The 27,298-nt window shown below is 29.5% G+C and overlaps 1 protein-coding gene across 1 annotated transcript in view; it reads left to right on the top strand.

Annotated features, from left to right (window-relative positions):
* Positions 1 to 26,181, top strand: part of LOC142330200 (uncharacterized) — a 40,429-nt gene extending 14,248 nt beyond the window's left edge. The window contains exons 4-7 of the mRNA XM_075375324.1: positions 1,762 to 1,997; positions 7,057 to 7,244; positions 17,772 to 17,943; positions 25,755 to 26,181. Coding sequence (XP_075231439.1) covers positions 1,762 to 1,997; positions 7,057 to 7,244; positions 17,772 to 17,943; positions 25,755 to 25,844 — 686 coding nt within the window. The 3' untranslated portion in view covers positions 25,845 to 26,181. The remainder of the gene's footprint in view (positions 1 to 1,761; positions 1,998 to 7,056; positions 7,245 to 17,771; positions 17,944 to 25,754) is intronic.
* Positions 26,182 to 27,298: the final 1,117 nt, after the last annotated feature.

Raw genomic sequence — 27,298 nt, forward strand, 5'->3', positions numbered from 1 at the left:
GTAAATGAGTAATACAATATAAAAAGGATTCCATGTATGTAAGTGGCATAATTTAAAGTTCATATTAGTGAATTGTGTGATGTTAAAATTGAAATATCTCAACTATAAATGTTAACACAATATTTTGCTGGTCATAAAATTAAAGAGTTGTCTAAATAGAAAAACAAATAAATTTGCTGCAGCATTTTTGGGGTCTATGGGTCATGAAAATAATTTTATTAAGTTGTATTTACATTGATTTAGTTTAAATGTAGCATAATATTCTTTCTTTTTTTTTGAAAATAACATTGTGCATACGACTTATAAAAAGGGAAACTAGCTAATGCGATTGAAAAAAGATTCTTCAAAACATAATCCAAGCACTATCTCCATATTGCCATCAGCACAACATATTTAGTGCTTCCAGAAGCAGTTCTTGAAGAAGTTTGACTTACAGTAACAGCGGGTGCTTAGACTTACATTAAGGGTTTCCTTGAATTAAAGTATATTATTATCAGTTTAAAAACTATTTTATAGATTTTAAAAATTATTTAATTTTTTTTTTAAATTGTCTTCAAGTAGCTGTTGATGAATTGAGTAATGAGTTAATTAATGCTGATCTGAATTGATTTATCAAACTTTGTCAGCATTTGCCTTCTCTATAAGTGTAATTTTCATGTGATTATTTTCATGATCACTTTACATAACAAATGCTTGTTTTTGTTAATATTTGCTGTGATTTTGTCCTTGATGATCAGTGATGACAATAATTTAAAAATGAACATGTTTACAATGACAATCTGAATTGAAATTTGTAATAAAATGCTTTCAGTTATCTTTGTAATTATCTTCAGTGACTGATGTTGCTGCTCTAATGCTGATATCAGCAGAGGTTAGTGCTAGTAGTTTTTTTAACCAAACAGATATTTTTATGTACATGTAGAATACAAAAAACCACATCTTAATACGGGCGTGGTCAATAGTTTTTGCCTCTGGACCGAATTGGAAAGAAAACTTTTTTTCATGGCCGAACAATATATTAAAATTAAAAATGTTAAGTAAAAAAACGATTCATGTAAGTAGACAAAATTTTATTATGGAATTTATTGTACTTTTATTTAGATTCATTAAAGAAAATGTTTGTTCACAAATATAAGTTAAGCTGAAGATTACTAAATATTTCTTGGAAAGGTTTTTAAATTTCTGTATTTTTCATTATTCAATGCTTTAAAAAAAAAATAATTTTGAAAAACTTTTCACAAGCTGCATAAATTCATTACGCGGGCTGTATGTTGGCCATGCATGTCTTAATACTTTGACCATTATGAAATATATGAAGACAACAGTGCTGTACCATATGATGAGCAGACGCACTTCAAACTGACCGCATGCTGAATACACGCTTGCCTAGTTAAAAAAAACGCACCAGCATTAATATCTGTTGATGCCAATACAAAAAAAGCATCACCAGTCATAAAAAAGTAATTAAAAAACATTGCATTATAAAATGTTTACTTAAATAAATATACAAATATAAATATAAAATAAAATACAGTTGATAAAAAATAATAGATATTTAATTTTTTTCTAATATTTACGATATTTAATATTTAATTCTAATAATAGGAGTTTAATTTTTTACTTAATAAAACTAACATTACAGAATGTAAATAATGAAATTTCAAAGAACAGGTTTGTCCCAGTAAACAATACAATTAAATACTGGTTAATTGTGTATAACTCTATAATTAAATATTAAGATTCATTATGTTATTATTTCAGTGATTGCTAGCAGTTCATTAGATTCCAGTCTTCGTTTATGGAGCGCTGAAACAGGGGAGAAAATGGGTATTATGGAAACTGGTCCAACTGATGTTTGGACAGTTGCTTTTTCTCCTGACAACAAGTATGTTATATCAGGTAATCATACTGGTAAAATAAATATGTATAACGTTGAAACTCAAAAATTGGAAAGATCATTAGATACAAGAGGACAATTTACTCTCAGTATAGCTTATGTGAGTTGTTTTTATTATTATTAGTAGTTAGTAAGAAATTAATTAGTTTAAATTATAGAACCGCAAAGCTGTTACCTGTAGAATATTGCTTTCTTAAGTTAAGATTTTTCAATAGATACTGTTGAAACTAGTGTTTGTCATTTATCTGTTCTTTTGCTTTCTCTCCTATTAATACTTACATTCTTTACAAATATATGAAAGTTGAAAATGGTATGTTGGAGTTGTGCTTATTTCCATTAGCACAGTAAGATTCAGATTAGAACAACAGTTTTCTATTCTTTTCATCATTTGCAAATTCCACCAGCATTTCTGTGACATTGGGTTTTTGTGAGATGCAGTGATGATGCCATGACTTGCTCACTTGGTCAATTGCCAAATGATGCAGTTTGACTGGCACTATCTGGTTTCAGAGTTATGGGTAAACTTACCATTGTCTTCTTCAAAATTTTTGGCAGTGTTTGAATAGTAAGAATAAGTATTCTGCAAAGAGTTTTTCTTCAGTAATTATAATCTGAAGAGATAAACCGTATATACTTTTGTTTCTATTCTGTGCAATTTGTATTTTTATTGGCCCATGAATTAATTGTATTGTAATTGTTGAGCATTGTCAAAGTAAAATCTTTATCACTAACTTTGCTATTATCTTCTTTAAAGCATATATAATCTTTTTTGACATAATAATTAACTCTTTTATTAAACCATTAAAAATAAATATTTTTTTAAGAAACAAAATTACAACTTTAATATATTTACTTTATACTGCTTAACAGCACTGATATATATTATTAGTATAATTTATGATTAACACGCTAAATATATAGATTATAATCTTAAATATAAATAATTGCTAATTATTTATTTACATATACCTTTTTGCTTTAATTTTTTTGTACATTTAGACACAAGAATTAGGTAAACTATCCAAGCAGTGCAAACATTTTTAAGAAATATTTTTAATCTGAATATGTAATGTGAAATGGTAATCTGTTAAAATATATTGAACTAGAAATTATAACGATCATGACCTAGTTTCTAAGTGATCGTTTTTAAACTATGTAACTGTGTTCTTTATCTTTTGAAGTACTTATAGAAACCTATATTTTGAACATCTTTGTATATGGATTTGGTAAGAAACAATACTCTGTAGATTCTTCCATCAAGAATAATGGGAAGGAGGTTATGAGATATGAAATGAACTTTTCATTTTTTTAAGTTTAAAAATTATTCTGCTTTTTCTCTAACACAAACACTCTACGGGTGAGTAATGGGGGCTACTCCTAAGAACTCTATGCCATTGGGGAAAAACAGCATATAAAACTGACATATACTGTAATGAAAGTATCTGTTGACAGGTAGGAATATAATGCTCTTAAGAGATACAAAGAAGGATTTAATGTTTAAAATTATACTGTCCTGCTAAGGAGAAAGGCAGTATCTGCAAAAACAACACCATATTGCGAAAATCAGCTTTAAAATTTTTAAGCTAGCCGTTATGATATTTTCAAATTTATTTTATGGTTTTTGAGGTTTCTGCAGTTATTTTGTTTCTGAAAATCCATTGTGTAACTATAAAATTAAAAACAAATGTTTTTTGCACTAAAAAATGCAAATACTGTCTTTTTCTTTACATCTCTAGTTATATACACGCCACTGCATAAATACAGTATCTGCATTCCTATCCAGTACTACTTACTATTTTATATTAAGTAAGAAATTCACAACTGTTGCATATGATAACTTCATATTTACTAAAAAAAAAATTAAATTTTATTTTAAAAACTGAAATAAATATCTTCTAAATTATCACTTTAACAATATTAATTATATCGTGTTTTTTTGTATTCATTACATTTAGTTTTTAAAAAGAGCATAAAATATTTATTAGTGAATGTTGTTACCTTTGCATTTTTAGCTGCTGATTAGTTCTTGAATTCTTAAATAAAATTATTACCTAAAAATTAACATATTTAAAAAAAATATTTTTGAACATAACATACTTCACACATTAGTCAGATTTTTATTTTACTTAAAACTAAAAGGAAGTATGTAATAAAATAAAAACATTCTGTCCCTTTTCATGACATGATTTGTTTGACATAACATGTTTAATTAAATAGTCTCTTAAAATCTAGTAATTGAATTAAGTTTAATAGACTGCCTTATTTTTCCAAAATGTTTTCTGATTTTGCGAAATAATGACACCATGTAGGTTTTTTTAAATTTTACCCCTTTTTTCACAAGCAAATCTATGAGAGGACTCTTCTGTGGTTCAGGAAAGGGGATTTTTTTCTGCAAAAAATCTAATTTTTGATATGGAAAGCTATCATCGTAATCATTTTTAGGTTATAAATAAAATTGTCCCTGTTTGCCTATAATTTTCACCATATCTTGCAAATATTCATTCTCACTTCTGTATTTTAACTTATTTTTTTAACTGTAATCTTTCCAGTAGTAAGTGTTGTAATAATCCGTACAAGCTGCTTCAGTATTGCGTGAATTTGCTGTAGACACTGCAGTTACAAAATCTCTGAACTCATAAGCATTTTTTTTTTTTTTTTTTTTTTTTTTTAATGAAAGTTCCACTTGATTATGAAAACTGCATGCTCATGAATAGTTATTTCAGGGGCTGCTATCTCATCTGAACTAATAATTGTTATTAGGAATGATAGGAAACACCAATTTTTGTTTTGGTTTAAACAATTGTCTAACCAAATAATAAAATTGCTGGTATCTCTGTACTTTTTAAAAAACATGTAGAAGGCACTAATGATATCTTATTTATTTTGGTCGTTTACTCCTTCGTGCCAAAGAACTGAGTAAGGCTTTAATTAATGAACTTTTCTTTCCTACAGGGGCAAATAAGTAGTTAGTCGTGGAGTAAAAAGAATGTGCATAAACATATTCAGTCTAGGCAAAATGATAATTTTCTGCAAATCAGAAGAAAAGCAAACGGTTCCATCAGGCAACCCAATATCACCTTCTACATATTTACAATAAGCAGATTTTGTTTACTTGCTGCATAAATGTGATCTGTCCATGACTTGCTCACATGACAATTAAAATCTACGAGGATAAATCAAATATAAATGGGATTTTATTTTTAAAAAAATATATTTATTGAAAAATAAAAGGCAAATATAATTAATTTTTTTATATAGTTTCTTGCTTTAGAAATACATTTTTTCCAGCGAGAAGGAAGGTTTTTATTGCAGCATCATAGAATGAAGTTGGTTGCATCAGGAGCCAATTGCAAATGAATCCTTCTACACCCTCGTCATCTTCAAATCGTTGCTCTCCTAAAGCTTCTTTAAGCGGCCCAAACAACTGAAAATCGCAGGGAAGTAGGTCCAGCCTGTAGCAAGGATGATCAAGTTGAGTCCAGTGCAGTTCTTCTAGTTTTGAGACCATTAGAGCTGCAGTATGGGGCCTGGTGTTGTGGAGGAGGATGACCTCTCAAATCGGTTGGTTTCATTTTTTGCAGCAATATGCAGACCTCACCTTGTTCAACAGCTCATAGTAGTAAGCAGATTTGATTGTGCGTCGCTCATACAGAAAATCAATAAGCAAAATGCCTCACCAATCGAGAAAATAGGTTGAAAGAACCTTGCCAGCTGACAGTTGAGTCTTGGCTTTCACTGGGGCTGCCTCCCCTTCCCTCCGCCACACTTTACTGGCTTGTCTTGACTGGGAAGTGTAGTGGTGGACCACCTATGTTTCATTGTATCAAACTCGAAACTCGTATCAAACGATCCAACTCAAAATTGCATCACCTTCTTTTGACATCTCCCATAACTTATTCCAACCTGTTCTGCAATTTTGGATACTCTCATCCGTCGATCGTCTTTAAGAATGTCTCAGACCGCGCAAATGTTTTTGTCAGTAATGCTGGTCCAAGGATGGCGATCGTGTTACTGATTTTCCACTCATTCTCATCCTTCCATGAACTTTATGCCAGGCAAACACAGAGTCCTTGACAATGTTAAAACTGTGCAGTCAATCCCTGGAAAATTTCCATCGCTTGAACTCCATAAGGAAGAAATTTTGTCTTGCACAGTGGAGGGATGTACCTGTTGTTTCGACATTGTGAGTGTTACTGACGAATTGGTTGGAAGTGTTGAATGGCTGGCTCCCCCCATTCCTAATGACTCCACCCAAACACTAGAAGTGCATGCCCAATCCTACCAACCATAGATGCTCAGGAACAAAATTCTCGTTTATATTTGATTTACCCACGTATATTAGATATATCATTTTCATGAAGGTTGAATTCCTCACACCATTTTCTATTGCAGTGCTCATGGTTTTAGGTTATAACAAGTGAACAGGCTAAAGTACGTGACTCACCCTGACAGCTGGAAATACAGTGATTCAGAGAGTATGCTGATTGTCAATGGTGGTGCCACTAACGCTATATTACAATGGAGCTTACTTTCTTAGTCATCCTTGTATTAGAACTACCACTCATGTTAATTATATAATTTTGAAAAAAGTAGTTGCTACAAATTTTACACTCGTTTTACAAATTTTTACATAGAATATCTTTAAGAATTTGTTTTTTCACATTTTGTTTACCAATACTATTAATTTTACCTATTTCCTCAGTCATCTGCTCACCTATCCTGAGGTCTGCAGTCCTTATTTACTAGATTGACTTCCCCTTTGAATGAATAGCAACTTGAAATAGTTGAAGATATTAAAGGAACTTTATACATAGACCTGTGCACAGTCCCAAAAGAGTCCTAATGGACTTTTTTCCAGGAAGTTTAACAATATTGAAATCATTTCATCATCACTTCATCACTGAGGAAAGTACTTTGAATTGCATAAGACTCTTTATTATATATGTCAGAATAAATTATAAAAAAAGTATGTTAAATTGACAGATTTTTGAAGAGAATTCGGTCATTATTCCATCCATTACACCACTCAAATATTTGCATTTGAGTAGTGGTGAAATGTATATGATTGGAACTTTAAATATATGTTGTTGCTGTTCATGAGTTTTGCTTCAATTGTATAATTAATTTCATTTCTGTTTGATTTAAACACATTTTTACAGAGTCCAGATGGTAAATATATTGCATCAGGAGCAATTGATGGTATTATTAATATATTTGATGTTGCCCCTGGAAAATTGGTTAGAAAATTGGATGGACATGCTATGCCTATAAGATCACTTTGTTTTTCACCCGATTCTCAACTTCTACTGACTGCATCTGATGATGGTTCAATGAAAATTTATGACGTGTAAGTTGAATATATTTTATTATTTTGTTTGTGTAAATGTACTGTTTTAAAGGAGTAAAGGTGTAAAGGCTTTTTACACCTGGCTATTTTATATGAACTTTGTAAGAGACAAGTAAAGCTTTTTTATTCACAAAGGTTTTTAAGAATGATCTTTGTTTTTCATATAATTTTAATTTTAATTAGAAGAATTCTCCTTGGGGTTTGTTAATATACCCCTAAAATCAAGATTCTTTTCTGCACTTTGTAAAGACATGGGTGCAATGTAAACACTCTGGTATCATTCATGTTATTTAAAATTCATTATTAATGAGATATATTAATTTTCATTTAAAATAGGACTTTTAAAATTGATAGACCTTTCAGACAGCTCTTGGGTTCAGTCAGATTCATACAGCTCTTGATGAATACACGGCTTTGTTTAGCTGCACTCAGCTCCTGACAGTTCAGTGGCTCTGTACAGGTAATACGCTCCTGACAGATTCACAGCTTCATACTACTATATAAGTAGGTCATGCTCTGTCAGACCAATCTTCGATCAGTCTCCAAGGATTCAACATGAACTAATTACATGATTTACGTATAGATATACAAGTTTAATAATGTTACATATATATGAATGACAATTATAATTTATAAATGCAGCTATATAAAGGTTAATTTATTTAAAAGAATCAGCAAACTTCGACGTACATTTTATATTGGCCCTGAGGGCCAGTTATGTTCCGAAAAATTTGAAGAATCAACATTTGGTCTTCCAGAACCGTGGTTATAATTTTTCAAGAATCTTTGATAACAACAAACTTCATACTGCCAGGGATCGCAACAAATACAACTACAACATTATCTATTGTAATTTATTTTAATCAAGATGATAGAATTTTCTTGATTTGTAAGATAGATATAACATTATTCTATCAAAAATTGAAATGGAATTTGATGATGATTTACTTTTAGATGTGAACAAGTCGAACAAGACTTGTGTATTACAGAACGCAAATTACATTTAATAAATACTAATAATAATCAAAAATCATCTAATAAAGAAATTAATCCAAGTACAATATTTAAACAAACTCAATTATAACCTATAAATATACCCATATTTAAAGGTAATATGTTAGAATGGCAGCATTATTTTAATATATTTATTGATTTAATACATAATGGAAATGATTTAACTAACATTAAAAAATTACACTATCTATATTTTTTTTTTAAGAATGATGCTTTAGCTATCATTAAAGATTTCCCAGTAACAAATGAAAATTATCTTATTCTAGAATTATTAAAGGTATGGTATGAAAATATATATATATAATTGCTTTTTACAATGCTGAATGCATTTTAAAATCAGATTCTTTAAAAAGAGGATCTGTAGATACTTTGTCCAAATTTATTAATGAAATTTCTACAAATGTGAACTTGCTTAAAGCGATACAACTTCCTGTTAATACATTTGGATTTATAGTAGTCCAGTTTCTAACATCTAAATTGGATTATAACACCTCAAGATTATGGAAAGAAAGGTTGTCAAATGAATGGTCTCTTCCACCTTAACAGACTTCACTGAATTTGTTAATTCCAGATGACTACTTTTAAAAAATATTAATCCATCCACTTCAAAAATGGTTAAGTCCTAATAAACTATTTAAAGGACATAATGTTAGTAATTATGCAAAATTTAATTTTAATCAATGTTCATTCTGTAATTTCAATCATTACTTATATCAGTGTAAGGAATTCTTAAACTTGTCCATTGATGATCGTAAAATGTTTTTGGAAAATAATAATTGTTCTAATAGTTTGAGTAAATGTCATTCTATTAAACAATGCTATTCTAAGAATCTTGGTAAAATTTGCGCGAAGAAATATAATACATTTAGATTCTGGTTCCCAAGCAAATTTTTGCACATTTAGTTTTGTCTGCAATATAGGACTCTAATGTAGGAAAAATGATCTTCCTACTTTAGGAATAAACAATTCATTATCACAATCAGAATATGGCGTCAAAATTACATTGCTTTCCAGTTATAGAAACTTTACTTTTAAGGTTCAATGCGCAGCTGTACCAGATATTACTGACAGCCTCCCTTCATCTGTATTTTACATTTCTCATTTCAAATTACTTCATAATATATTTCTGGCTGATCCCAGTTTCAGTCTACCAAATAACATTGATATCCTGGTAGGAGCTCAATATTACTTTAGTCTTATCCTGCCAGAGAAATACGCTCAATACTTTAGATATCCTATTATTCAAGAGAGTAAATTAGGATACATAATTAGCAGTTGCATTACTATTAATAACAAGGGCAATAACAATGGAGCATCCTTTCTTATTCGTAACGATCATAAAAATCCAATCCTAAGCTTAAAAAGGACTATACCACTTTCATAGAAGAATATTTACATTTAGGTCACATGTCGTTACTTAATTTCAATGATTTGTTAATTATCAAATCGAATGTCTGTTATTTGCCTCACCATCCAGTATTTAAACCATTAAGTTGAACTATTAAAATTCGAGTTGTCTTTGACGGTTCAGTGAAAACCACTAACGGTTTATCCCTCAACGATACTCTATTATTTGGACTTTTAGTTCAACAAGCTCTAATTTCCATATTGCTCAGATTCAGAATTCATAATTATGTTATTACTTCTGACATAGCTAAAATGTATTGTCAAGTATTAGTTAAATCTAGTGATACCAATTTACAACATATACTTTGGTGTGATTCTCCAGATTAGAAGATAAAACATTACATATGGTAATGTACAGGACTGCTTGTGCACCATATTTGGCCACATGCTGTTTAATTCAAATTGCAAATGAATTGAATTTCCACTTGCATGCAAGTCCATTTGAAATAATTTTTATGTTGATGATCTCATTTGTATCTACTGTTGTATTCAAATACACAGAACGATTTTCATCACTAACTTATTTGCATTTTAGTGACAAATTAAATAATCTTAAAAACAGTCAAACTATATTTAAACAAAGCAAACTTATATCACTTGATCCATTTCTGGATAATTCAGGCTTAATACGATCGGTGGCAGATTGCAACACTCTGTTACATTACCAAGTGAAACATCCTGTTTACATCCTAATGCTAACGTCACAAAACTAATCATTAATGCTGAAGACGTGTGACTCTTGCATATTGGTGTTCAACTTATTCATTATGACATAAATATTGGATAATAAATGGCCAGAAATTTATTTCATCTATCATTTGTAAATGTATGATATGCTTTCATATTGCAAAAACCAAGTAAAACAGCTTGATCAGCTGCCGTCTTCCAGAGTTATTCCTTCCTGACCATTTTCTAAGTGTGCAGTCAACTACAGTGGTCGAATTATGATTTGTCTTGGTGGGTAAAGGTCTGAAACATTAAGTAAAGCATATATGGCACTTTTTCGTATGTCTCACCACTAAAGCTATTCATTTATAATTAGTTTCTGATCTCACCTCAGTCTTGTATAGCAGCACTTAAAAGATTCATATCATGTAGGGACGTTCCCACTCAAGTTTTTTCTGATAATGGTTCCAATTTCTGTTCCGCTAAAAGTATACTTTATAATTTGTATCAATTTTTAAAGTCACAAAACTTAAAATCAGACATTGGAACATTTTCTACAATATAACGTATTACTTGGTCATTCATTCCTTCCTCTTCAGGAAGCGCAATCAAAAGTGTTAAATATCACATGCATTGTGTAATAGGACAAAACATCCTTAGTTTTGGAGAATTATATACAATTTTAACATACATTGAAACCTGTCTCAATTCCCGTCCTATTTTCTCTATTTCAAACAATCGCAGAGACCCAGAACCACTATCACCGGGACACTTTCTTATTGGATGTCCACTCATTTCTTTACCTGTTCCTGATTACCAAGAACTTAAGATTAATCAATTAGGCTGCTTGCAATTACTCTAAATATTTGTTCAATCTATCTGCAGACGATAGTCAAATGATTATTTACAGCAACGCAATAAATGGTGTTTTGCATCATGTAATCTTTGCGTTGGAGACAGTATTAGTTACCAATGAAAATTCTCCACCCATCATTGGAAACATGGATTTGTTACCCAGATTTATCCGGGCTCAACAATCATGTAAGAGTTTTTGATTTTCAAACAGTTAACAGACCACTAAGAAGACGTATTCATAAATTATGCCTGTTACCAATCCCAAATGTTTAATTTATTACCAAATTCAAAGAAATTAATTAGCCTGAATCTTCAACTCCAAGGACCAAATACACATATGTTGAATACGAGTGATAAAGTTAATGTTTTTTTTTATAGAAAATTGAAATTGTGGAGCAGATATTTAAAGCAAAAAAACCTAGAAATGTCTGCAAATGTGTATGAATGTTTAAAACTTACATGGCTGAAAAATAACATGTGAAAGTTGTTTTTGTAACCATTAAAAATCATTTAGCCATGCTGGCAAAGAATTAAAAAAAATCTTTTCTTGCCGACAACTTAGTAGGAAGTTATGAGAGAGTCAGGGATCCATCTCAAAATACTCTTGAAGGGCTTTCAACTGCCAAAGAAGAAATCATCATAAACTTCATGGCAAGTGGCGAAATCAAAAGACAATTTATTAATAAATCATTCTTTGAATTTTGGGCAGGGGTGGATATGTTTTCTGCGCTGAAAACAAGAACATTTCGTATACTATTACCATTTTCAACATCCTACCTTTGTGAAATCGGATTTTATGTAGTGATTGCTTTAAAGACAAAATGCAGATCTTGACTAAATATAGAGAAAGAACTCAGAATGTCTATTTCTAATATTAAACCTTCCTACAAAAAATTTTACTTCACAAGATAGGCCCAATGGAGTTGCTAATAATTATTAAACGTGTTTTTAATTTAGTATTGATACTTTATTAAATACATTGTGCAGTAATGATACAATCCTATATAAGTGTATTATATCAGTGTAAATGTGTATTTTATTACTTATTATATATGTCAGAATGTATTTCATTTTTCTTTCTTTTCAGTAAATTAATAAATTTGTTTAATATTTTCTTTTCAATATACTCACGCCCCCCATTTAGTGTTATCACGCTGTGCTAGGGGGTCGCACCCAAAGGTTGAGAAACACAGATCTAAGAGCATGGCAAATTTTAAATTAACATTTTCCAAATCGCTGTATAGGTCGTAGAGGCGCCATGAAATGGCCTGCCATGTCCCCAGACCTGTCTTCTCTGGATTACATTTTTTGGGGGTACCTGAAACATAATATTTACAAATCAAAACCTGCAGACATTGACAAATTGAAAAAAGAAGAGTAATTAACGAATCTGCTCATGTATCACCAGACATGATACAACAAGTTATAAACGGATATTACTTGAGGTTAGCACATTGCCAAGCTGTAGAGAGGAAGTATTTTTGACATTTCCTGTAGAATAGTATGCTTTCAAAATTTATTTCATTAGTAATTTACAATCAAAAACATCGTATTTAAAACTTTAAAATAAATATTTTAATATTTATAGTAAATAATATCAGTTTATATAGCTGCTTACTTTGTTGTTGTGTTGTTAATTATTAGTTATTGTTATTTTTATCAGTATTATAGCTCTGTTTGAAGTTTGTTACTGTATGCATTATGAATATAAAATGCAATAATTGTTCATGCAGTGCATTTTATCTCATTTTATTGTTAACCCAATTTTTCCATCATTGGAACTTTGAATACTAATAACTTGACTAACAAAGGCATTAACAGAAAAACAGGTTTCACATTGTTTTTCTTGTAAAATTTTAAATTGAAATCATGTATCATATGTCCACCATCCCATTTAAAAAAACTAAGTTTGATTCAATACAACCAATCCAATATAGAGGACAAAAATTAAAAACTACAATTTTTTTTTAAATTATGTGTAACCCCACTTCTTTCTGCCTCTAAATATCTCTCAGATGTGCATTATAAAGCTGTTTCCATACTTAAATATCATCTGGTTCATCTTCAAAAGTGCTACTGTAAATGAGATTGAATAATAAAAAATCCATGTAAGTAATTTCTGGCCCTTAAAAATTTTAGTTTTTTAATCTTTCATGCAGTTTGATTTTTGCAACATATATAATTCAATTTTTTTTTCTCTCTAACTTTGGGGTTATTAGGGTGAGAACAGTTTTCAGATCTTCTAAGAAGATTTTGAACAAAAGATCTCCCAAAAAGTTAGTATGTAATATTATTTAACTTTTTACTGTTTCAACCTATCAACCTGTTTAAGCAACCTTAAAACATTTTTATTATTACATTTATTTTTTCTAAATAATGCTTTATTGGATTGGAAGTATTTTTCAACTTTTAAGACAAAGGGATAAGGTAAAATTTTCTACTTTTTAAAAAAAATTAATAATTTTTCTGTAGATGACCACTTGTATTGTTTATAGTGACAATAACTTTATTTTGTAATCAAATAACACAGGTCAACAAAATTATGGAATTTGAAAATTGTTTGTAATCTGATAACTGATTTTTATGTTATTTTGTGTACTGATAATATGGCCACCATTTTTTTCTATCACGTAAGAATTTTTCAGAATACAAATAAAGAAAATGGAAAGAAAGGCATATTGTATATGTATTCCTCATGGTAAAGTTGTCCACACTCCACCTTCCCTGATATCTGTGTTCCATTTCCTTTATAGCTTGATGAAATATTTCACTTTGTTCTTCACTTACAGCACCAAGATTTTTGGGGAAGTAATCAGTATGAGAATGTAAAAAATGTACCTTTAAGCTCATCAAACAACCTAAGTCTTGGAATTTCATTAGCATGTTTTCCACTATGCACTTAAAATTTGAGTCCTATTGTTCCCAAGAAATTTCTTCACAAATTTCTTAAATGCTTTTTCCATTCTTCTTTGTTAATGTCCTCCATTAAAATTACTAATGGATTTTAATAAATACTTTCATCTTTAAGAAGTTTACAAATATCTGTACCAGTGAAAATGTCTTCTTTCACTTTGGCTTTTGACAGTTGTGAAAACTTATGGCATATGTATTTAAAATACTCTCTTTAGATAGAGCCTTTACAAATTGTTTCATCAATCCCAGTTTGATATGAAGTGAAGGTAGGAGGACTCTGTAGCTTAACCAAACTTTTCTGTATTACATTTTTTCTCCCATGTTCTAATAATACCTTACGTAGCCATTCTTTTCTGGTCCAATGTTCTCTTTTGTCCCAGCTGCCCCATTCGCAAGAACCAGGGATATTTGGTTTAGCCTCCCTGCTGCCCAAGAAGCGTAGAAATTACTTTTAGGTCACCACATATTATCTATTAATGACCACAATATTTTTTTTTATTTTAAACAGAACTAATTCTAAATTCTCATAGCATTCTTTCAGATACATGGTGTGTCCTACTGGTACTGAAGCATATCTATTGCCATTATGAGGAATGACAGTATTGAGGCTTCTTTTGGACGACTCAATAAACAGCCTCCATTCATTCACATCATACTTTGTGTTCAACTGCTCCATTACACCAGCAACATTGTTACAATAAATTAATCTTTCATCTTCAGAAAAGCACGAACGAAAGTCTTTTTCTCTGTTTCTGTACATTGAGAAAGAAATGTCAGGGGCCAGTAAGTTTTTTTTTCATCTAGTTCCTAAAATTTCTTCTGAATTTTTAGGAAGACTTAAATCTCTGACCCAAGTCATTCAATTCATGCTGTGAAAAAGTTGAGGTTTTGAACTACCAGAAATAAAATCAACATCATCATGATCCTGTGACTCTGTTTCAGAGTTGTTCGGTATATCTTCTAGTTTTTCTGGAACTGAAGATACAGGTACACCAGGACTGTATTGCCAAATTACAATTTGGATACACAATTTCTTATTTTTTAGATTGAATCCTTGTAGCAAGAACAAAAGTAGCAATCATCACTGTGATTTTGTGATTCTCTCCAGATCATTGATACTCCAAACCGAAAAGACGTTTTCTTACCTTTTGTCCATTTGCATAGCTCTTCCATACAAATAGAACAAACTGTATGAGGGACCCACGTTTTATCTTGGTCACCAAGTTTTACCCCAAAATAGGCGTATTACACTTTTTTAACAAAGTCTGTAATATTTCTTTGCTGTTTCTTCACCACAAACTCTCCGCAAATGTCAGAAGTTAAGGTGATTTAACACAACCCCTTAAAAGTATTTCAAAATATAAAAACACAAGGACACCACAATTAAAATACCTTTAAAAAATAAAAGAAAACTAAAACACTATAGAAGGATTAGAAAACTATTTAACACTAGCAGAACCTTTCAACACAATGTTCTAATTGCACCTGATTTATTTTTATTTCAATAGAGTGAAACAGAGTAGGAATAAGTGATTCATTATCTTAGATTGACAAAAATGATTCATGAAGTCACTCTAATTAATCATATTGCATTATCTTATTAGTCATTCATCTTACTGTATCAAACCAAAATTATGAACACTATTTGTATTCATTCCATATAACCAAACTAATAATAAAGTATCAAAAAAATTAACACAGCCCTAATTTTTTATTCAACGTTTTATAAATAAAATATATTGATTATCAATTTTGAGAATATTAAAAAAATGATTTTGTGAAAAAATGGTTCGTGCCGGAATTTTTTTACTATTTTTTTTGGAAACCATCGCATAAAAATTTATAAGAACCAGTTATTAGTTTTCAAACACTTTTCCATTGTTGACCTGTGTAATTAATAGGAATGAAAGTGTGTTGTCTGTTGAAGCATAACATCTGAACTGCATAATCGGATTTAATGAAGCTCATAAGCTGGTTCTATGTAGAATCCAGTTGGGTATAGGCAATTCAAATTTCAAAAATGTGTTCAGGTACCTCCAAAAGAAGAGAAATTTAAAATCTGAGACTACTGAACTGAGTGATGTTATTTTTTCTGTATGTATATATTAAGTATAACCTAAATTGTTGATTTCTGCATTTTGAACCCATCAAACCGTTGTTGACAAAATTGGGAGAGTATTTTAGAATTTAGAAACTGCTAGATTGGTTAATTCAGTACCACGCACAGAATACATTCAAATAAAATTTTCTCCTTATTAAATTATAATTACGATATGAAATACTTTTCTATTCATGGCTAACCGTTGTTTCTGTCATCTTTTTACAGACATAAATTGCATATTATAAAAAATTAATATTAATACAACTGTTTTATTTGTATTTACTGGCTTGTAAGCACATATTAAATTGTATATGAATGCATGTGATATATGCTTGAATGCTCTCTAATACTGATCAACTAGAGGAAAAATGTGGTGATTAAAGAGAGAAGTCTAAGAATGCCTTGTTGACAATAATGTACTCAAGGATCTTTATAAACTTTAAAACTTTGAGATATGCTCATATCTCAAAGTTTCATACTTAAAATTCAAAAATGGATTTATCAAAAAAAGAAAATAAACAAAACATGAAACTTAATTTTCACAAAATTTATTAAAAAATTCACAGCAGCTGATTTGGTACACAGTAATCTTCCTAAGATGTCAGTATTCTGTTCATAACATCTGAGGAAGGTACCGAGTACCAAAACAACTGTCATAATTTTTTAAATAAATTTTGTAAAAATCAAATTTTATAATTTGATTTTTTTTTTGTTATGGTTGATTTTCATCAAGTAATGGATTCATCTATTGATTATGAATTTGTCATTTGTAAAAGTGCTTAGGATTATTATTAATATAACCTTAATGTACCTGTTTTATTTTTTTTATTCCATTTTATTATTTCTCAGATATAATAAATCGTATTAGCTACTATGAGAAAACATATTTTCATTTAGTCAACCATGCAGCTGATAAATGCATTTTACAAATTATTAAAAGAATTTTAAACAATTATATAATTTAATTTCTTAAATAAAATTTTTATTTGTTTTAATGCAGCATGATTTTATTTTTTTTGTATAAACTACACCTGAAAATTTTATCATTACATTTTAGTATATTGTAACTTTCAAACAATTTTTTATTTATTTGCAGTTATACATATTTGAAGTAGCATAATTTTTATAATTGTCTTGTTATTTTTTAAGGAATAGTACAGGAAATTTAAAGAGAATAATAATACAAGTACCTTCAGATTTATACCAAATGTAAAAACAGTTAATACATTTATTTTTCATCAACTGCTAACTGATATTACATCTTTCAATTTTATTTTTGTCTCTTACATATTTCAATGTTCTTGTTGAAAATATATGATAAAAATGTTTTATTCATAAGTTTAAATGAAAAATAGAATTGACGCAGTATGCTAAATGGAATTAAATCTGTTGACCATGGTTCATTATAAAGCGAGGTTTGAGATTTATACTTCCAGCTACAGTTTACTTAAGTACACTTGTAAAGATTTAAATTAGAAGCACCTGCTGGAAAGAATCGACTAAAAAAAATTTAATGTAGTTAGTTATAAAAGTTTGGTTTTAAAAATAAGTAGTTGTTTATTTTCTTTCAGGCAGCATTTTAATTTAGCTGCAACACTACCAGGTCATAGTTCATGGGTACTGAATGTTGCCTTTGCTCCTGATAAAAAGCATTTTGTTTCTGGTAGTTCTGATCATTCTGTTAGAGTATGGGAACTAGCTACACACAATTATGTTAAAACATTTAATGAACATACAGATCAAGTAAGTTATTAAAATATTTTACGTATTCATTTAGTATTGTTAATTAAGTGAAAAAATTAATAATATATATCAGTACTAATAAATTAACCGCCAGATACACCAGTTGGACTTTATCTTTTTAATTGTCCTCGGTCTGAATTTTTAAATTACAATTTATATCATATACTTGAGTTACCTTCTCTGAGTATGTTACATATTTCTTGGAAGAGAATCCTGTCAAAATTGTAAAAATTTATACAAAAATTTATTCAAATTTTGTTGTAAGCTTTAACTCTTGTCCCTTCAAGTCATTTCAGTTTAAATTTACCTGAAGTGTGCAAATTACATAAAAAAAGTTCCACAAAGTCAAGGAAGGAAACTCTCTTTGAGATTTCAAAATTTTTATAAAATTTTTTATAATTTTCTCACTTGAGATTTTTTGCTTACATGCTTCCTGATTGCATAAATTTAAAAAATATATACAAAAGCAAGCAAATTTAACATTTTTCCCATGTTACTCCTTTTTTTTATGTAAAATGTAAAAACCAGAAATCTTTTTTTTTGTCAATAATGGATGGTTCACCATTAATTATTTGAAGTGGAGGTAGCAGAGAATGCTAAAATTTTGATGGTGTAGATTATTTTGTCTAGTTTTAATGTGGTAAATCAGTTCAAATTTTGTTAAAAAAAGGTTAAATGTTTCATACAAACAGTAAAACAAACAAAGATCAAGTTAATAAGCAAAGCAATAAAAGCAGAATCTTTTCTGCTTTAATTTTGTCTGAAATGCAAAGATGTGAAAGATAAAAATGCTCCTCACAATTACTATTTGTAGATGTAAATTTGTTTATTTATATAACATATTTATCTGCTCATAAATAATCATCTACATTATGAAAATCATGGTGTTATAAAATTTTTCCCATTATAATACCAGTTATATGGAATATGATATCTTATATCAACTATAGAATAGTTAACTTGATTTTATTAGGTAGAATTCCCTATTTTTAATAAATTTCTTTCACATGAACCATTCAGTTGTCTCTTACAGAAAATGATTACATAAACAATTCATAATGTTACTGTAGTCTGACAAATGAAAGAATGTAAAACTGATCTTTGCAATCATTTATTAATAAACTGTTGTAAATAAATGCAATATAATAACAAACTAAAGCATGTTCCTTTCTACATTAGTTTATAAAAAACTTATTTTAGAAACAATAAATATGATGTTTATACACTTGAGAAAAATGCAGGAAATACAACTTTTGAGGCATTTTTTTAATGTATATGCTACTTCCAGCCTGGTAGAACTTCAACAAAGGCTTTTTTAGAATGAACATTTTACATAAATTAAATTATGGACTCTTATACTTGATCCCCACCAAAAAGGCCTCTGTTGTTTTATCTCCATATCCTGTTCACTATAAAAGTGCTTTTTTTTTTGCTTTTTTTTTATTAGACTAAAATTTAGATGTATAAGCATTAAACATAAATTAATTGTAATTAGAAATAAAAATAATTTCATTGTCAACTTTTTCTTGATCAACAGCTCTTGCTAAATTATTTGCTGGGTTAATAAAATCAGAATAGTAACTTTATTTTTTAATTTGTAACCAGGTTTCACCTATAAAAGCTTTTTGGCATCTTTTATTTTTTCATGTTTAATGTTGTTTATATTATTAGGATGTATAATTTTCAAATTGATATTTGTTACTATCAGGCCTTTTTTTAAGTAATTTATTTATTACTACATCACTTAAATAAAACTGCTCTCCTCTGACTTTAACATTCTGATTAGCTGTCTTCATTAAAATAAATTTCTTTCAACCAATATTTTTAAAGTGCCAATCAGGTAATAGTTTAAAAACTCTTAAAGCTTCTGTTTTCCAATCATATATAGAGGAGGTTTCTTTTTATTTTATAATTTTTGCATGATTATTTACTAATTCTTGATACTTAATCAGGATTAGCTATCACTTGTCATCTTTTTTTTTCTGTTTCTCTACCAAACCAAATACCCCGTCTGAGGGTAAGAAAGGTGGCCCCTGACTGGATAAATAATATCAACCTGTTCAATACTACCTTGAGCAGTTATAGTAACTATTTGCAGTGCATTGACAGAATTTGATTTGATTTTTTATCTGTCCAGAACATCCATCTCACATAAGCCGTACAACCTTTTTTGTTGCCATACTGGTCTCCTTTAATTTTTTAAACAGTGATATAGGAACTAGCCATTTCATTAAAGTCTTTCTTAAATAGATCCTCTGTCCAACAGTAACTAAAGTAGTTTTCGTCTAAGTTACTTTTTGAATTACCTACTACTAGTGTAAAATTGTACACATACAGTTGGTGGGCTACAGTAAACCTGTTGATCAGGAACTTTTGGCATTGTTAGATTACTGTAGCCCACCAACTGTATGTGTACAATTTTACACTAGTAGTAGTATTCTGTGCAATAAAATACCTGTAAATAGTTTCAACAAAGAGCTCAGAAAAGATATATCTTTATGCAGCGTTCCTGCAGTGTTCCTTTTTTGTGATGGGGGAAGATTATTGAGTTCTTAAAGGAATCGTAATGCTACACGAATTAAAAAAAAATTGAATAAATCTGGAGTCTGTTTGTAAAATTCGAATTAGATTCTATCGATACCTGGGACCTTATTACTTTTGACTTTTTTAATTATTATAGTCAATTCTTTTAAGATTGTTTAGTCCAACTATTCGTCTTCTGCATTCGGGCATGCATAAATTTTACCAAAACTTGGGTCATTGGCAGTGCACAAGGCTGAGAAATGAGCATTCAAAATTTGCGGACTGATATCGCCTGCATTCCTATACAGCTTAATCTTAAAACACTTAAGTAATTCCCAAAACCCTTTACTGTTCCTCACATTACTAAATTTACCAGATATTTCAGATGTATGATTGCTACACTTCTCTCTACAAAATCTTTTGTACTCTTTATTAGCATCCATATAATCACTCTTAACTACTTCTGAATTGTTACATCTAATCCATCAAACAAGACACAGGCAAGATCTAACTGAAGTGCCCCTAACTATTCTCCATTTTTATCATCATTCATCCTTCCATTCAACGCTATTAAATTAAAAGATTTATAGATTTCTATTAATTTTAGACCCTTCCTGTTTACAACTACATCTTTAGAGCACTATTTGCGCTCTAACCCGACACCTATATCTACCTCCTAGTATGCTTTGACCACTAGCAATTCTCACATTGAAATCTACTAAGAGAAGACAACATCTGTTTTCCTCATGATCCCCCATCCAGTTTTGCAGTTCACAAAACTGTTTTCCCCATTCTACTTCACTATTTCCCAATAAATAAACTGGGAACAACAAAATTTCCTTCTGTGGATGCTGAAATAGAATACGCCCATTCCCCTCCACCCAAATTAAAAAAAATCATCTTATGCTCTAAGTCCACTTTATAGCTCACTACCATTCCACCTTTAGCTCTTCCCCATGGTGAATTTCTGGTAGCCAGCAGCCATCGAATGGAGTAACCTGAAAAATAATTCTCCCAAAAATCTACCACATCAGATTCAACATGCGTTTCTGTAAGAAAGAACACATAACTACAAATAAAATTAAAAAGATCTAAATGACTTCCCTTACTTTCTAAATTTTCAATATTATATACTAACAACTTAATAGAACCGCTCCATCATCACTGCACACACCATTAGAAGCTCTCTCCTCAAAAGCCGGACAGATGAACCCTTCCTATTCTCCGTTTTCCCTCTCCCAACGCTCTTTTTACCACTCCTGATTCAGCCCTTTCAAAAATTCAGATATTTTTCCAGTCCCATCTTCTCTGCTACACATCAAATTAAGCTCTTCTGTAAGAACCAGTGTTTTTTTTTCAAACAGCATTCTATCGATTATGATCAACTTTCTAAGTGCCAATATAATAGCCCTCTTTTTCCGTGTTTCAACAGAAAAATCCTTATGATATATCCTGTGCTTTTTAATTTTATGTATTAGCTATAATCGCCTGAATGTCATCATCTCGGGGTATGTATGCAGTAATGGGTTTATTCTCCTTACTGAGACAATGTTCCTGGTTAACGAAAATCTAAGATTTAGTTTTAAGAATCTGATTGCAAAAATCAAGTACAACCTTTCTTGACATCATCATTCTTATTGTATTTCAAACCTTTGAAAACTAGGTTGTTTCACTGAGCCCTATTTTCCAAATTGATCAATTTATTTACTCTTGTAAAGAGCTAACATCAGCTTTTAAAACTTTGATTTCTTTGGTGAGTCTGTTCAATGCAGATATAATACTGCTCATATCCCCCTTCGTGGCTAAATTCGTTAATCTTTTGACTAGTAAATCAGTAATCACTGATGTTAAATTATCCATTGAGCCCCCTGGTATTCTGACTATTTCGGCTTTATATTTTGAGTTCACTTCAAGAATTTCTTCAGTCTCTAAAGCAACCTGTTTTTCGGAATTACTAGAAATACCTGTAGCTGTAGGAAATTCCGTTGAGAACAGTTCCCTTTGTCTTTTACCCTTGAAGTAGTGTTCAATATTCTTCATACCACACTCGTATATAACCTATAAGGTGTATATATATATATATATATATATATATATAAACGATACAGGTTCTAGTTGAATACTCCTCTGCTTAAGTCTTATAAAAAGGTTTAAGAGAAAATGACTTTTATACCTGTGTATATACACAATACTTAATGTATTTTAAGTATACAAAGTTTTTCTCCTGCTTTAGTTATTCTATCTATCAGATTAAGATTCACAGGAGCAACAGGAAATCGCCTAGAAGGCTGTCAATGCTCAGGAATGAATAGGGCACCCCTAAGTAGACAGGCAGTAAACAAGGTTTATAAATATGTAACGGGAATGAAGTAATATATATATGTTATAAAATAATATAAATTAAAATAGAATTAAAAAAAATATATTTAAAAAAAAGTAAGAAATTATTTACTTACAAATTCTGTAAATATTGAATAGTATGCAATATTACTTTTAACTGCTGAATATTTTTGAATACTTATTAAAACCAAGCAAGATAATTCAGATAACAGAAGAGTTTGAAATAGCAACTTCCTGGAATAATACTGTGGCTTTACCATTCGTATAAAATTAATAACCGATGTAGTTCAAACCAGATATAATCAGAATGAATTAAATGAAGTCTTAACAATTTTAAGATAACAATAGTACCTGCAAAGGTTTATTTCTAACTAACCTAAATATAAAAACCATGAAAATAAAAATCACATGACTGTCACCAATTTCTCAAGATTATCTTGGCACAGAAGTCATGTAATAATTTACTAAAAAACGCAAAACTTCAAAGCTAATAAACTAGTGTCCTCTTCCAAACAATGCAGTGCTGCCAACTCTACATATATATATATATATAAACTGAAATTAATTTTTTTAAATTCATATTACTCCTCTATACTGTTAAATTATATTTAAATTCTACCTAGTTCAGGATATTGTGATAAGACATATCTTAATTTTACCATAAAAGTACTTTTGCAGGATCCTGCATCCTCAGTCATCATTGAATTTATTTTATTAAATTGCTCATTATTATATTCAAATTATTAAAAAATTAACAATGTAGTGATTATCTGTCCATTCGTGTTCTCCTGTACTCGTCAGTTTATTTTTTTCACATTTTTTGAATGAAAGATGGATTAAATATTATGAGTTAAATAATAGCATTGGGTGATTTGTAAAAAGTAACCGACGGTACCACTCACAACAGGCAAGGAGCAACATGCAGGAAATAGATGTCATAATACAAGACAGACCACAAGCGATTAGACAACCTGTACTATGTTATTAAAATAAACCATGCATATGTAAAAGTACTGTAATATTATAATGAAAACTACTTTTAATTTATTATATAAGTTCTGCTATCTGTTGCTGTCTTTATAAGAATTTCTCCCTCAAATACTGTTTGATGGTTTATCAAATTGAAATTTTGTTTATATTTATGTATATAATTTTCTAATGTATTGTCGCATCTTCACGGCTCGATCAGGATATCAAGAAATTGACAATTAGAATTTTTATATAATTATTATTGATTTAAAAACATAAGTAAAACAAGATAAATCAATAATAATGACAAAGGTAATGATGATGAATAATAATAATAAGCAACAATAATAAAACAATTATGAAAATTGATGAATACATAAATATTATCATAGCAATCACAACCACAATAATAATCAGAATAGTAATAATAATAATAATAGCAATAACAGACAATAAAGAAACATCTCACGACAATAATTAGAATAATGACAACATCAAATAATAATACATGTCAACAACAAACAATGATAAATGTCAATAAACAGAGATTACGTACAAAATAGAATTTAAAGTAATCATCAAAATTTATTTACAACAGATAAATAAATAATTAAAACCAGAATTCAGTCCCATTGACAAAAGATATAGCATGATCGCTAGTCTTTAACACTTTTAACCATTAGTCTTGTATTAATAACAATAGTACAACAGATAAGACAATTATAAAGTTCTTTTACTGCAAATACCTTTGCTGTTCACAAATAAAACTACCCTAACAATTTTTGAATGAAATTTAGTACATTATCTCTTCCACTTATAGCCTTACAGTAACTCACCGATAGTATTTCTTGCTTACTGTAATTACTCGTAGCGTCACCTTAATCATATCAAACTTAATTCACACTGGAAATTCGCTCCTTCACTGTCCTCGTAAAATCCTCTCGCTGACTGACATCTTGCAGACTCTCCTCTCTGAACTGACATCATAATGTCTCACCAAGACTGATTTTGCAGACTTCTCGTGGAACTGATTTTTAACTTGTCTTCCCTGGAGAATTTGTACTCCTATCCTCTTTACTTTCCGGACCGGACCCAACTCAAAGCGTGAGAACGATCAACCGAGCTCATTTTTTCCCATATATTCCAAACTTTGGTCCGGTAGCTCTTCTCACGGTGAAAACATTTGTTTATTCTGTCAGTGGGCAGTATTACAAAGGACGTTTGTTCCTTTTAGCTCCTTTCTAGATTCCTCCTGTTATATTTTCTACTACGTTCTTCTTAATCGGTAGGAAACTGTTAGTCAGATACATTATACTGGTCTTGTTACAATATTTAATTTTTTGTCATCCTTTTTATTTCTAAATTTGTGTCAGTTTATTGTTTATTAGATAAACTAAGTTATTATTTTTGTAATCTCTGTAGGTTGTTTATTTTAATATTACTATTTTTGTTTTTTATATACTTTATTATGTTGTTATTCGGTTTGTATATTGGTTTAAATATTTCTTTATTGTAAGTTTTAGTAAATAACAAGGGAAAGAATACTTTAAAGTGGAATCTAACTTTTTGTATGTTCGTTGGGATTAAACCTTTTAAAACAAAGTACTTTATAGCAACTCAAACTTTAATGATATCCATTTTTTAGGAAATTCAAAACTTGTTTGCTTTACATGATTTCTACAAACAAGCAACTAAACATCACAAACATGCATCTAAAACTTTCACAGCATGCCCTTTAGTTGGCATGCTGTGAAAGGATCATACTTGGCCCATATCAAGTCATTTGGGTTATACTTCTGCCATCTCTATGTCAGGCCAAGAACTCTTCGATTGACCCTCACATTTGTAGCAGCAAGCATGATAAAAGTAGAAGAAAACTGACATCTTTAGCTTATAATAATGTTATGTACTACATATATTTCTATTAATTGTTTTTTTTATTTTGTTTTTAATGAAATTTTATGTTAAATGTGTTTTAGGTATGGGGTGTGGAATTTAATAAAGATTCAAACAAGATTGTTTCTGTGTCTGAAGATAGAGCTATAAATATTTATCAATGCCCTTATTAAACAAATTGATGTAATTTATGTTTTCTATGCAAATTTTTTGACAAATGGAAGTGAGATAAGTTTGCTTGTGAATAAACATTATATAAAAATGCTAATTTTAAAAAGAATCAGTTGAAATGAAATAATTTTAAAAGAATTTTTTTCACAGTGATGTTCTGCCAGGCTATATGAACTAATATTCGATTTGTTATTCTCAAAATAAAATATTATATTTTTTAAAATCAAATTATAGTTGGTGTCTATGATATGAATAAAAATAGTAATCATCTAGATGTGTAAAAGAGTGCATAAGGCTACCAAAAATATAAAAAGAATTAAACTTTTATTTTTTATTAATTTTATTATGTGTTTATTTCAGTAATTGTGGCAAATTATTTCTTATTTTATATATACAAAAATCATTGCCCAGGAAGTATCTCTAGTAATGATATTTTTTAAATATAGATTAACCCTTTGAATCCTTCATAGTAGGTTTTGAACATCTACTTGGCCATTTTAAGAAATAACATGTCTAAAGTTTGTAGTGTGCATTACACACAAAGTTCCCTGTAATTTTTTTTTAGAGCTGCATGCACAAAAATCAATTGTGGCAAAAAAAAATTCAAAAATCAATTTGTGCAAAATTTGTTATTATTATATTCATATATCAATTCATATAATTGATATGAATATAATAATTACAATTCATATATGTGTGCGTATTTAAATGAAACCAATTGGGTAACTTGTTTTATTTTAGATTAACGTTTATTTTTCTTAACTTTTTGCATGGTCTTTCATAGAAATTTATTCGTTTTACTTCATTTGTATTAACTTCTTGATCACTATCTAAATGTAATTTAATTTTCATAAGGTCACCCAAGTATTCATTTTCAAATCTGTTTCGTATTTTGTTTTTATGGAATTCATAACAGAAAATCCATGCTTGCAGTCTGCGCTGGATGCTTGAAAAGTTCCCATGATGTTATATAAAATTCAGGATTACTTTAGACAACAGTTAATGTAGCACTAAAAGTCTTGAACAATCTTAGTTTAATTATTTTCTCTAGAATTGTAAATTTCAATTCTGAATATTCGTTTCTCATTTTATTTATATCACTGTTTTTATTTTCCATAAATTCTGAATATTTTTTGAAACCTAAATATATTTTGCTTCCCAAAATCAAAATTGTTTCCTGAATTTATAATAATGTTATCATCAAATCCTTGCCAATCTTTTAGATCTTCATCTGGATGTCTGTTCTCTAAGTGCAAACATACATGTTCAATAAATCAAATTATAGCTGACATATCAATATAATATCATATAATTTTGATGTTCTGCTAATATTTCTCTTTCAGTGTCACTCCAAAAGATTTTATGTCCCAAATATTGAGTTTTAGTTTGATAATTTTAAGTTTTACATATTGATAAGCATCAATAATTGTTAAATCACTTTTTTTTAGATATTTGT

This window comes from Lycorma delicatula, chromosome 9 (genome assembly GCF_047948215.1).
Source record: "Lycorma delicatula isolate Av1 chromosome 9, ASM4794821v1, whole genome shotgun sequence".
Taxonomy (NCBI): Eukaryota; Metazoa; Arthropoda; class Insecta; order Hemiptera; family Fulgoridae; genus Lycorma; species Lycorma delicatula.